At 40.4% G+C, this 12,014-nt stretch overlaps 1 protein-coding gene and 1 long non-coding RNA gene across 2 annotated transcripts; both read right to left on the minus strand.

The window, feature by feature from the left end:
- Positions 1 to 1,131: 1,131 nt before the first annotated feature.
- Positions 1,132 to 3,041, minus strand: LOC139329057 (uncharacterized). Its single transcript, XR_011602051.1, has 3 exons — positions 2,905 to 3,041; positions 2,392 to 2,414; positions 1,132 to 1,473 (listed from the first exon to the last, which is right to left on the minus strand). It is a non-coding gene; the product is annotated as an uncharacterized lncRNA (long non-coding RNA).
- Positions 3,042 to 4,132: 1,091 nt separating this feature from the next.
- Positions 4,133 to 11,109, minus strand: pa2g4a (proliferation-associated 2G4, a). Its single transcript, XM_070958359.1, has 13 exons — positions 10,906 to 11,109; positions 9,465 to 9,593; positions 9,079 to 9,184; positions 8,114 to 8,183; positions 7,918 to 8,010; positions 7,680 to 7,743; positions 7,379 to 7,457; positions 6,430 to 6,508; positions 6,184 to 6,317; positions 5,950 to 6,044; positions 5,725 to 5,852; positions 5,562 to 5,615; positions 4,133 to 5,461 (listed from the first exon to the last, which is right to left on the minus strand). The coding sequence occupies exons 1-13, from the start codon at positions 10,985 to 10,987 to the stop codon at positions 5,399 to 5,401; spliced, it is 1,176 nt and encodes a 391-aa protein (XP_070814460.1). The 5' UTR covers positions 10,988 to 11,109; the 3' UTR covers positions 4,133 to 5,398.
- Positions 11,110 to 12,014: the final 905 nt, after the last annotated feature.

A 12,014-nucleotide genomic window follows, 5' to 3' on the forward strand; every position in this document is an offset into this window, starting at 1 on the left:
CAGTAATGATATATTAGTCACAGGGGCCATTTTACTGCAGAACCAGTACTTTAACAAACTATACTTGAAGTACATTTTTCTGATAATATTCATGTACTTTTACTAATGTAGGATTTTGAATGCAAAACTTAACTTGTCATTGAGTATTTTACATTCATGTAGAAATGTAGCAATGCTCAGAGGGATTTAATACCATAACACATGGCAGCAATTTGACCAAGAGAGACACAGAGAAAGGATTACTGTGAAGCATCTTTCTACACCAAAACAAGCAATGATGTTGCAGGTTTACCATGAGAAACAAGCAGCAGAAATAACTGGAGAAATTAAGTACCAGATCAACCTAAATTCAGAAATATAGAAATAGAAACTGGAGTTGACAAAAGATGTCAAAATGACAGCAGACGAGCTGTAGTTGCAACCAAAACTGATTGAGAAAATCCCACCAGGACCCAGTTTCAGCTTGAATGTGCCCCCTTTATCACAGAGATTTTGTCTCAGGTGGGCAGTGATGAGGTTTCTATTAAAATTCTGTAGCTTTAAACATGTTAGTACAGAGCCTCTCTTGACCTTGTCTCCACACAGACACAAGGTTCAGCTGCTATTCAAGATAAATGTTCAAATGCCAGCTTTGTGCCCGAGATAAGTCTGTTATTAACATGTAAGGGAGGGTTGGGGTTGACATTACCCTAGGCAATGACTCAGCAGGATGTCTGTATGACCTACATGAACACTTTAAGAGGGTCACTTCTTTGGTCTCAAGTGCTGTACTGATGTAAAACTGAGCTGTCTGGTGATCTTGTAGCGTGCTTGAGAGCAGAAACTGGTGCCACACCTGAGCAAGAAACCCTCTCCTGGATGATCCCTTGAATAAATTACTGCAATAAAAAAAAATGAATAAAAAAAAATACAGTACAGTACTGTGCCAAATGCATGCTGGCATCTTTAATTTTAAAATTTGGAGATTTTCTAGCTTTCATACACCTGAAGTGACTGAAACCAGTTATACTGATTAGTTACAAAACCAGAGCCACGGTGTAAACGATTAATTGACACTGGTCCCTGCATTTTGTGCAATACATATGACACCGAGACTAATCCTGTAATAACAAATAATTCAAGAGGCTGAAATTTGTGGTCAACTTTTAACAGTTTGTTTATTGTTCAATACACCACATGACAGTTGTTGGGTAAACTTAAGTATTATGGTCCATGAACAAAGCAGCTGTTGCTCTGATATTGAGAGATCTGTCCAGCGTCTTTGCCACCTTCCAGAGAGACATCCACAGTTGGTTCCATGAAACGCGCAGTCATCTGAAGTCAGGTTTGATGTCTTTATCCCACTGATGGAGGCTCACGATCCACTTCAGCCACATGCATCAGTCATCTGGAGAGGCACTGACGGGATCACAGCTGGCAGGGATGAGGGCTTACTTTGACCTCTGCCTCATCTTTCTCCTTTTACGCTTCAGCCTGAGTGGGGAGAGAACAGAAACCATGAGGGGGAAACACAGGAATTTGCTGCTCAATGCCCATTTAACAATGTAGATATGACTGATGAGGAAACACACAAATCTACACTTTTAATAGCTTTTTTCACATGTTTTTAACATTTGTACAGTTCTCTCAACAGAGCCCTGAATCAGCTTTAGGTCTCACAGTTCAAAACATCACTTGGCCATTGCACCAGCAAAAAGCAAGTCTTTCTGCATAAATGCTGAATTTACAGCTTTTGTCACATTCAACCATCTCAGTTTTTAACTTTTAAATGCAAATTCAGTATTTGGCATGACTGCAAAAACACTTCTTAGGCAACTCATAACATGTTCAGAAAGACTCTTCTCAAAAGAGATTAATGGTTGTGCTTCAAAGTCATATTGGGGAAACAAATGGCTAATGTTAATATGGTAAGTTTCAAATATCAAGTTAGGGTTGTTACACTGACAGCTATGATTCAATCTATGAAGCTGTATCTGATGATGTTAACATGGACACTTGGAATAGGCTCCTGTCCTGCCTGTTGAACTAGACTGAGTGGTAAACTGAGTGACAACTTAACAGTGAACTCCTTACATGAAGTATTTAAATTTCACAGTGGTATCAAAGGCATCATTGCAGGCGTGTTTAAATGCACACAACACTGCTGATACTGGCTTTAATCAATATGAAAGCCATGTGTTGATAAGAAATGGCCCTTACAGCACACAAGGCATTAGAGACTGATCAAAAGCTAGTGCTGAATTCAACTGCACTACATTGACAATTTTTAGTTACAATTTTCCTGTTCTGTGTGCACACTGGACTATTTTTCAAATGTATGCATCAAAATCCTCAAGACAAGTTCTGGCAGTTAGTAATTTGTATAGAGGATATTGGATCATTACTGCTTACCTGCGCATACGCTTCTTCCTCCACTAGAAGACAAGAGAGAGATATTAATGAGTGCAGTAAGTATGCCATGTGTGCGCTCCCACTGACTGTCACGTGTGCTGTGATGCAGAAAAAAATAACAGCCAGCACTGCAAACTACATTAGTACTGAAAACTTTGAACAAATGTTGAAGCTCAAAGGAACTGGCTCTTTTTTTTTTTTCCTTTTTAAGTCATGAACACACAGCAACTTCGGCTCCTTGGTCTTGCACAGTTAGCATTATTAGCATGTGCCAAAGCGGGTTTTCCTATTAACACAACTCACATTTCATGAGATATTGAAAGCTTCACGTTTACATTAGCATTGTTAGAATAACTGAAGAAGAAATACAGGAGAATGACTGAAGAGATACAGAGGACAGAATAACATTTATAGCCAATAATGAAAAGCAGCACAGGCGGTGTTGTTCAGATGCTAGCTAGCACCATTGGAACAGGAAGACATGAAAATACTGATATTGGTAGACTATTTTACCTTGGCTCTCATCGTGTGGAGAAGTTTCTGTGAAAAGGAAACAAGTACAATTATTAGTGACGACTGATGACTTGTAAAACTTAATGATTAGTTTGGATTCGGTCTGCGGCGATGTAGTTTCTCATACCTCAAAGCGAAAAGAGCAACGGAAAGAGGATGTGACGAAGAAAGAAGGCGCAATTTATACAGGCGTCAACGTCATCTTTAAGCGCCAACTGCGTTTCCTTAGCTCGTGGGAAATGTAGTCCAGATGATCATAATATCGACTTTTCAAGACGATACACTAAACCTGAGCACAGGACCTTTGACGAAAATTGTCTAATACCCTGGAAATAAATAGACCTTTTGTTTTCTGTTTTGTTACATATCTACCAACTGAATTAATAATAGAAAAATCATTATAATTCTGCAGCAGCTAGTTCTGCAATATGGCAGCTTTGACCCTGGGCAGTAGGGACTGACTCAAACAGTGCGCTGGTAGTGTTAGTAAAATTTCCACATCATAACACACAAATCAATGTAATGTTAATTTATAGCAAAGTTAATTATTGACCTTGAAACTTGCAGCTTGCATTACAATCCCACCTCAAGGCCCATTGAGATGTGCCTTATTACAGAGTCTTTGTCAGCAGATGAAGTCCTGGATGTGCTCAGTCATGGAAAGGGAAGCTGAGGAACGTTAACCTGCTGAAGATCATGTGATATGGTCAAAAGCTCCAGTACAATTACTAAATTGACCTTAGGGTGAGATTTTTAAATTCAAAATCTATTTTAACATCAAAATCTTTTCTTTCTAACTGATCATAATATAACTAATTTAATCTAAATTTGATTCATGCACAAAGCCATCCTGATGCTTAAGGATGATATTGATTAAATCCTCTGTTGAGGTATATGTAATTTAATATTGTGCTTTGAATGTCTATCATGACGTGATAAAGTAATTGGAAAAACAAATAAAAACAAGCTGTTTGGGAAAACCATCAAATTACATACCCACAATGTCAACTTACTTCATTACATTGATTCAAAAGTCATACATCTAAATATCCAGCATTGCCATAAAGAGGGTCTGATCTTTGATTTCCAACTTATTGATCAATCGCACTGATGCTGTATCTCTTTTCTCTCCTTCAACACCACTGACACCACGTCTGAACTTATGATTTCATTACAGGTATTTCAAATACTGAACTTTGACAGAAGAAAACATCACAGAAAACAAACAAATGTATGAAAATGCTTTTATTTCTTTAGGTGTAAAGTTCAATTGCCCGCTGACGGAGCTACAAAGCAGAGTTTTTCTTTTCTCAATACTGTCTCAGACCTCAAGACGAAACTCAGGCCTGAACTGATCTCTTACTGGTCCAACTCCACTAAAGACGCTCATAAAACCTTCAGCTTCAGCTTTCATGCGTCACAACACTAATGACGTAGTAAAGCAAGTAACAGGTGTCACTAATAGAAAAGTTTTTCAAAACTGGAACGCAAAGATTTCTCTCTTTTCATAAAATTCAAGGGGAATGGCAGTAAATGTGGCAGTTTTGTTCCCTAAAGTCAAACTGATTACAACTGTGTTTTTTTGCTTGTATACTTAAAAATATTCCAGTCTTCTGCTCAGGTTATTGCTTTTAAAAAACATCTAGTGTGGTTATAACGTTAACATGGTCACACAGCATAACCAGAAACCTTCACTACATGAACTCTGATGCCATCTAGTATGTTACGGTCCCTGTAATTGACCGTCAATTGTGTTACACTTTTTAGGTTGTCATTTTGTGAGTGAGACAAATATAGAATTTAACCCTTTACTGCATGCTGTCACTCAAGAAGTCACAAAATGCTTTTTAACCTTTCAATAGAGTATCTGGATATTTGCTTTTGTTTTTTTTTTTTATACATTTTGTTTACATATAAACAAGTTTAGGTAATTTAGTTAAAACATCTCAAGCAACCGGAGAACCCAAGATAGCCTCAGATACATGATGCCTTCAAGGAAACAGACTGAGTTCATGAATGTGTCACAGGTTTGTGTCATTCAATAATCCTTCACATGCAGCTGGATGTCAAACAGAGACTGATCCATTTGCATTAATGCCCACTGAAAGCTTGAGTTTTACTTGAAATGTTCAGCTGCAGATAGGAAGGACAGAAGATTCTTCATGTTTAAACATCAGGCACCAGTCACACAGTCATTTGGCAACAAGTCTTTTCAAAGATGTAAAAGTATTTGCAAATATTCTTCATTTCCTCCTCAAGTTAGGAACGAAAAAGCAAGACTCTTCCTATGGTACTTTCAACTAATGCAGTAAAGGGTTAAACATCCGTGTTGGATCTTTAATTTAATTCCAAAGATCTTATGAAATCGTCAGTTTAATTTGTGAAATCAACTCTATTAAGTGTACAACAGGCAGAAAGTTTGGGGCAATTTGTCACATTTTCTCTTGCTTCTCTTTGCGTTGCGGTCTTGCGTGTGTGGAGAGGCAGTATTCATTTATTCGACGGCTTCTGTGTCCTCGGTTGGCTGTCCAGTGGCATTTTCTGCCGTCTTTGAGGCCTGTGGGATGTGAAAAGGGACATCCAGATCAGTGAACGCAGGACCATTGAAGTGAATAGGCGCTAGTTTTGTTGATGGCCTGCACAGATTATTAATTCACCTTCTTTTTCTTTTTCTTCTGTGTTTTACGGCTCGCAGAGCTCTGTAGTAAAGTCTAGGGAAGAGGAGAGACGTTTCAGTGTAAAGGGAATAAAATGTTGAATGCAGCCAGTTTGTGTGTGTGAGATGCAGGAGCTCCATGAAAGTGAATTCACAAAGTCTACCTTTAGCTCTGCATCCTGGACTTCATGCTCTGACTTATATAGCTCTGGATCGAAGGGCCCGTTGGTGATTCTGTGTGGCCCGTTGGCCATCAGCAGCACTGTGAACTTAAACTGAGCGACACACTCTCCTGAAGACAAAGACACAGAGGGAGGGGCGGCGGTAAATAAAAACAGTGAGAGCTGTTAAAAATAAAAAACATGATAAGCAGAGAAGTAAACACTCACCCTCCTTCTCGTGTAACACACTGAAGGGCTGTAGCAGTTCATGTTTGGCACACTCCACCACACCCAGACGGGCTTTGGCTTCATCCTCGAACGCCCTGATGGAAAATTGATGGTGGTATTAAATACGTGCTTATGCAAAAGTACATTAATATTCAACTTGCTGTCAGTGTTTTTACAATCTCAGCATGTGGTGGACTGTTTATTTTAATGGCTACATGTAGAGTGTGGTCAGACCTCAGAGTAAAAGGCATGGCATCAAAGCGTCGCTCCACTTCGCTGAAGAATGTGCGGGAAGTTTTCATCTTCAAGCCGTACTGCTTACTGGGGTCCCTCTTGTAAATGGTGGTCCTCAGACCTCCATCTCTGGCCTAATTATAAACAACAGAGGGTGAATGTCCCTTCTTTACATTAACATGGTTACTGCCTACAGCAGAAGCCTGCGCATTCGGCAGCTATGTGCAGTGAAGACAAGACACTGACCTTCCCTTCTCCGGTGCTAATCAACACGTCCACAGCGTAGACTTCGTGGACCTCAAACTCTGCCTTCTCGTGGTCCTTCCTGAAAATGAGTCAGTGGAAAAGATGAAGAACATGTTTTGTTCATACTGAAGTTCGGAGAAGCCACTCAAGATAGTTACAGTAAATCGGGTCTTCAGGATAATCCACAGATGGTCCCGCAAATAGTTTTAAGAACTACAGTGACCGTAGACGATTTACTGTGGAGTTTTCCTGAATGTAATTGTCGTTGGTTGGTTTCACCACCACAAGCCAAATTCCATTCATTTCCATGATACTGGTGCTGTGGCACAAGTCTCAGACAGAGATCTCCAAACCTCACCACATCAAACGGAAAATTACTGTCTGGCCAGACAGGGATAAGTAGGAAATATGTATTTTTGTGAACTGGGTGACCAACCCTTAACGTTGTCAAGTTTGCAGTCATTAAGGTTACATACAAAATGTTAAAAATGAATCAACGCTTTCTATACGCAGCTTGGCTGTTTACGTCTCCCTGTGAGAGTTGACAGCTCGTGTTTTACGCACAGCAACTGACTGTGTGATATTCCAACACTATTTCTGTTCAAAACGACACCTGACCTTAAATATCGCGGCTCAAACTGGTAAGAGGTCAACAGAAAATTCTCATGTTTACCAGCAGATGGTAAATTGAAAGAAAATCACAGGGAAATAAAGAGCAATCAATATTTCTATGGAGAGAAATGGAAATTAGAGCATCTGAACAAACAGACAAGCCCCATTATTTGTCAATACATGCAAGTATTATCCATCATTAAATGTTGTGTTCGTGTACATGGACACAAACTGTGACAGACTCCAGTTCAGCTCCAGTTGAACAGTATCTTTGTGGTTTAAAATCAAAACACCCACCAAGTGCCTCACATTCCCCTCCCTTCCTTCCCAAAAGTACCTTTGCTGGTCTGTCGGGTTCTGAATGATGGTCTTCTCTCCATCTATGACATGTTGCTTCAGCTGATGAGACAGCATACCTTTAAAACACAGAGCCCAGAGTATTAAAAACACTAAACATTAACCATTTCAGTGAAAACATCCACTTGCATGTTCTGAATCTGCAACAGTGACCACATTCATGTTATGTAAACAGATCTAAAGAGATTCAAGATGGAACTTTAATGACAAAAGTCATGCAAGTATGATCCTCTCGTGAGGTGAACACACTGAGAGGCGCAAACTTTTAATGAGATGCTCACCCTCAATTGGTGAGCATTTGAATGACTGAGCGATCTTGTTCCAGGCTTCTGTCACTTGAGTGTTCTGAGACGGAGAAAAATGAATTACTTTCATATGCAAAATACAGTTTGGCTTTAACTGACCTATTTATAATAAAAAAAAACAACCCACATGGATCCAGAGAGGAGGGACCAGCAGCAGAGAAGGACTATTTCACACATTTCACACAGTGACACACACAGAAGTGGTGACATGTACCTGGTTTCCAGGTTTAACAAGGCGGAGAGCTGCTTCTGCACACAGATGAGCCGCTTTGATTACGTCAGCTTTTCGGCCTGTGATGGGGTTCTCCTGCAGACATAAGACACAGCAAGAAGAGGACTTAAAGCTGTGCTCTCATGACAGGACGCGAAACCGGGCCTAAAGCAGCGTTTTGTTTAAAAAAGGATCTCACCTTACTGGCTCCCACCACAAAGCTGTGAGCAACATTAGCAATGAAGCCGTCAACATGAACCCCGAGATCACTACACAAAATAAGAGGGAAAGAAGAGATGAGAGTGTGAAATATCAATGAAACTAATTTAACTGAACATGTCACATTTATTGCTAGTTTAACTGTCACCCAGCTGTCAAGATTACTGATGTTGACACAGGACAGAATCAATCAAATCGACTTGACAAGGACAAAATGTCGACTATCCCACACTTTGGAAAATGAAACTAATAAAGACTTAACAATAACAAGAGACCAAACTCAAAAAAATTTAATCTGGTACGGCCATTAAATGGAAGATATACTCCAAGGTGAATTGCTTTTTGGCTGTACATCAGCAAGAATACAGTGAAGGACTTATTGTGAATTCAAGGGAGCAGCACGACAGACTGAATGAATGAATTGAACAGACATGCCCAGCCAGAAGGTTTGGCTAGGAGTCTGTGAAAAGTGACAAACATACAGACCTTGTGTGTGCAACCACATCAGCATGAGCAAAAACAAACATCTTTAAAACAGTGCAGATCTACACGAAGCACAAAAGACGTTACAGGACGCAGACATACGTGGCAACGCAACAACTAAGATGAGCTGACTTCCTCTTTCAAAGCTCAGCATTGCGGTAGAAAAATGTGATTAATTGGATTTAGCAGATGGGTGGCCATCAAAGCTAAAATCCAACATATCACCTTGGAAAAAAGCAAAAACGCCCGTTCCAAAAATGTCCAACCTTACTTGTCGTTTGCCACAGAGGACAGACAGGAAGACGAGACCTCACTGATGAAGCAGACAGCCAACAGCAAAGAGAAAACCCTCACATACAAGCCAAGATATCACATGTAGAGAAGGGAAGACAACACAGTGGGAGACTCAAGACACACGGGGGAGAAGAGGGAGGTGACATTACTGCAGAGCGTGGTGCCTACATTTTGACCAGATCCCCATCTTTAAGTGTGTAGTCAGGGTCACTCTTCAGGGGAGAGAAGTGGCAAACACAGTTATTGACTGAGACGCTGGTGGGAAAGGCAATGCCTAGAAGAGGGAAAAGAGAACCACCAAGTCTTCATTTGGAAATCATCCACAAGTTTAGCAAGAACACTGTACAAGGATGGAGGACTGACACTTGGATCACCTAACAACCTTACGCTGTCACACTCTGCCACCATATTAGTTGTTTTAATATCCCTGCTGATATCAAGGCTAATTAAGTTCATGTGGACTTGCACACAAACACACTACCAACGTGACTGCATATACACTCTTCTTGATGGATCCACCCGAATAACAACAGACGCACAGGTCTTTGCCTCACCTTTCTTCATTTCCTTTTCCTTCTTGAAGACCTTCCCAGTCTCAGCCATGATGTAGGCATCCCCCTTCTGACAGAGGCTCAGCACCGACACCCCGGGCTTGGCTGCTTCCACGACCAGACGAAGAGCCTCTGGACGAGACAAACAGCGAGACAAAATGATTCATGGGAGCAGAAGAGGGAGCACAGCAGAGAAGGCAGATAAATCAGTGCAGTATTTATAATGTGATATGAGACTAGATATCATCTAAGATCAGTTATTTATCAGTTAGTTATTTGATGGTTAAAATTGAGTAAAAACATACCTGATTGCCCACACATGATTTCTGATTTTTGTTTTTGAGTCACATCAACCAACCCCTAGTTTAACACCATCAGCTGTCATCTGACTCAAAACTACTGTCATTATCTGATTCTGTCAATATTGTCCAACTTGGTGATAGTGTGCATAGGACAGTCAGACTTTAAACAATGGTTGGCTGTTATGATGATGATGTATAGTATAGATTTGTCTACCATCAGAGTATTTGAACTGTGGGGAAGCCTCCTTTAATCAGCAGGCAATGAACTGCTTTAAAATGCAAATTTGATGTTTACACAATTTTGGTGTCAGTGTGATAACGTAATGTGATTTGTTAAATATTTAATGTGCTGGATATGCAAACAAAAATATTACTGTCTGAGTATTTTTATCTGTAAAAATCCTCAAATTCGTTTTTCCCTGAAAACATACTGATATAATGGCACAAAATGGTAACATATGATTTTAGCAATATCCTAATTTCAAGTAAGTCATTATTTATTCTCAGTGGATGACTCATGTTAAGTAGTGTCATATTACAAATAACCCAGAATGCAAGAAGATAACTGGATTACGTTTGAATAACATGCACACTGCAGTCCTCAAATTATTCCTGTCGCAGGTATATCAGCTTGTCATGTTTTATGTCAATTAAGCGGAGCTTCACCAACAAAAGTTAAGGAGAAACTAACACAAAGAGTTCAGCCTAGTGATGGTGGTAAGAAAGCGAGCCGTGACCATGTAACTGACGCTGAAGTGGCTTCATATCTGAGGCTGCCTGCTTATCTTTCAGCTCCAAACGTTGAACATTTAGCTAGCTGACTGTGCTGGGCAACAGGCTGAGCTATGTTAGCTGGTTAGTTAGCATCCAAAGATAGTTAAATAGACAGACAGTCCCTCCAGTCAAGCCCAACGTCAACGTTGAGCAGCGGGTCAGAGGCGCTAGCTTTAGCTAAAACTGAACCAGCTGCACCTGCTAGCTAACCAGCTAGCTAGCCAGGGAGGATAGCATATGTGTGGCTCGCATGTAAACCACATGGCTGCTGCTGTGTGGGGAAACTAACGTTAGCTGCTGTACGACAGGCCGAAAGGAGCCGATTATCTCATCCAGACCCCAACAGCTACTCGTTTAAATTTACTTACGGTTGGCGATGTCACCACCCATCTTGTACTTGGTGACCACCAGATCCTCGGCTATGGTCTGCTCTTGCTCGTCGTCCGACATCTTGGCAGTGAAGTTTCAGTCGCTAGCCGGCCCGACGTAACGACGCCTTCCCGCAGTTCACTTCGGCTCTGACCGCTGCTGCTAACACTGGCGCCCCGCTGCCCTCCAAGCTCCGCCCACTACACGGTGACGCTCATGAAGTCACGGCGAGCCCAGCCCGCCAAAATATGAGAAGGGATGGTGGCCTTGAGGTACTAAGTTTTGAAACATTAAATAATACTTTCAAAGTTAAATGGTTAACTAATTTGATCAAAGAAAAAGACAATATATGGAATACTTTCCCTAAGCATATCTTTAACTCAATTGGTGGTCTAAAATTTTTGTTACAGTGTGACTATAAGATTGAAAAATTACCTGTTAAATTAGCAAATTTTTATAAACAAGCGCTGCTGGCCTGGAAAATGGTGTACAAACATAATTTCTCGTCAAATAGGTATTACATCTGGAATAACAAGAATATTCAATATAAAAATAAATCATTGTACTATGAAAAATGGGTTGAGAATGGTATTGTTTTAGTTAAATAACTTGTGAATGCTGAGGGACAGTTACTGATGTATGGTGAATTTCTGGATAAATTCAGGTTGCCAATTAGCCCAAAGGAATATGCAGTGGTCTTCGATGCCATACCGAGGAGTGTACTGCAGTTGTTTAGAGGATCAACAACCACGTCTCTGTGATAGATCCACTCAGTAGTGGTTTGTTTCTCTGTGGTAATGACATCACTAAGAATAAATGCTCAAATAAATTCATCAGGAGCCTCATGCTGACTGTAACAGTGCCCTCAGCAAAATCCTTTTGGACCCCATGATGTGGGGCAATCGAAAAATTATCCAGCAAAAAAAAAAAACAAAACCTTGTAGCGATTTAAGTTGAATGTTGAATATTCTTGTTTCTGTGGAACAGAAAAATAAACGGTTTGCCATCTGTTCTATCACTGTGCGTATTCTAGAAGTGCTAACCTAACCTGGGTATGTGACCCAGTTCATAGAGTGTGGCAGGAGCAGCCCTTGTTATACACACAGTG

Source organism: Chaetodon trifascialis, chromosome 3 (genome assembly GCF_039877785.1).
Source record: "Chaetodon trifascialis isolate fChaTrf1 chromosome 3, fChaTrf1.hap1, whole genome shotgun sequence".
Taxonomy (NCBI): Eukaryota; Metazoa; Chordata; class Actinopteri; order Chaetodontiformes; family Chaetodontidae; genus Chaetodon; species Chaetodon trifascialis.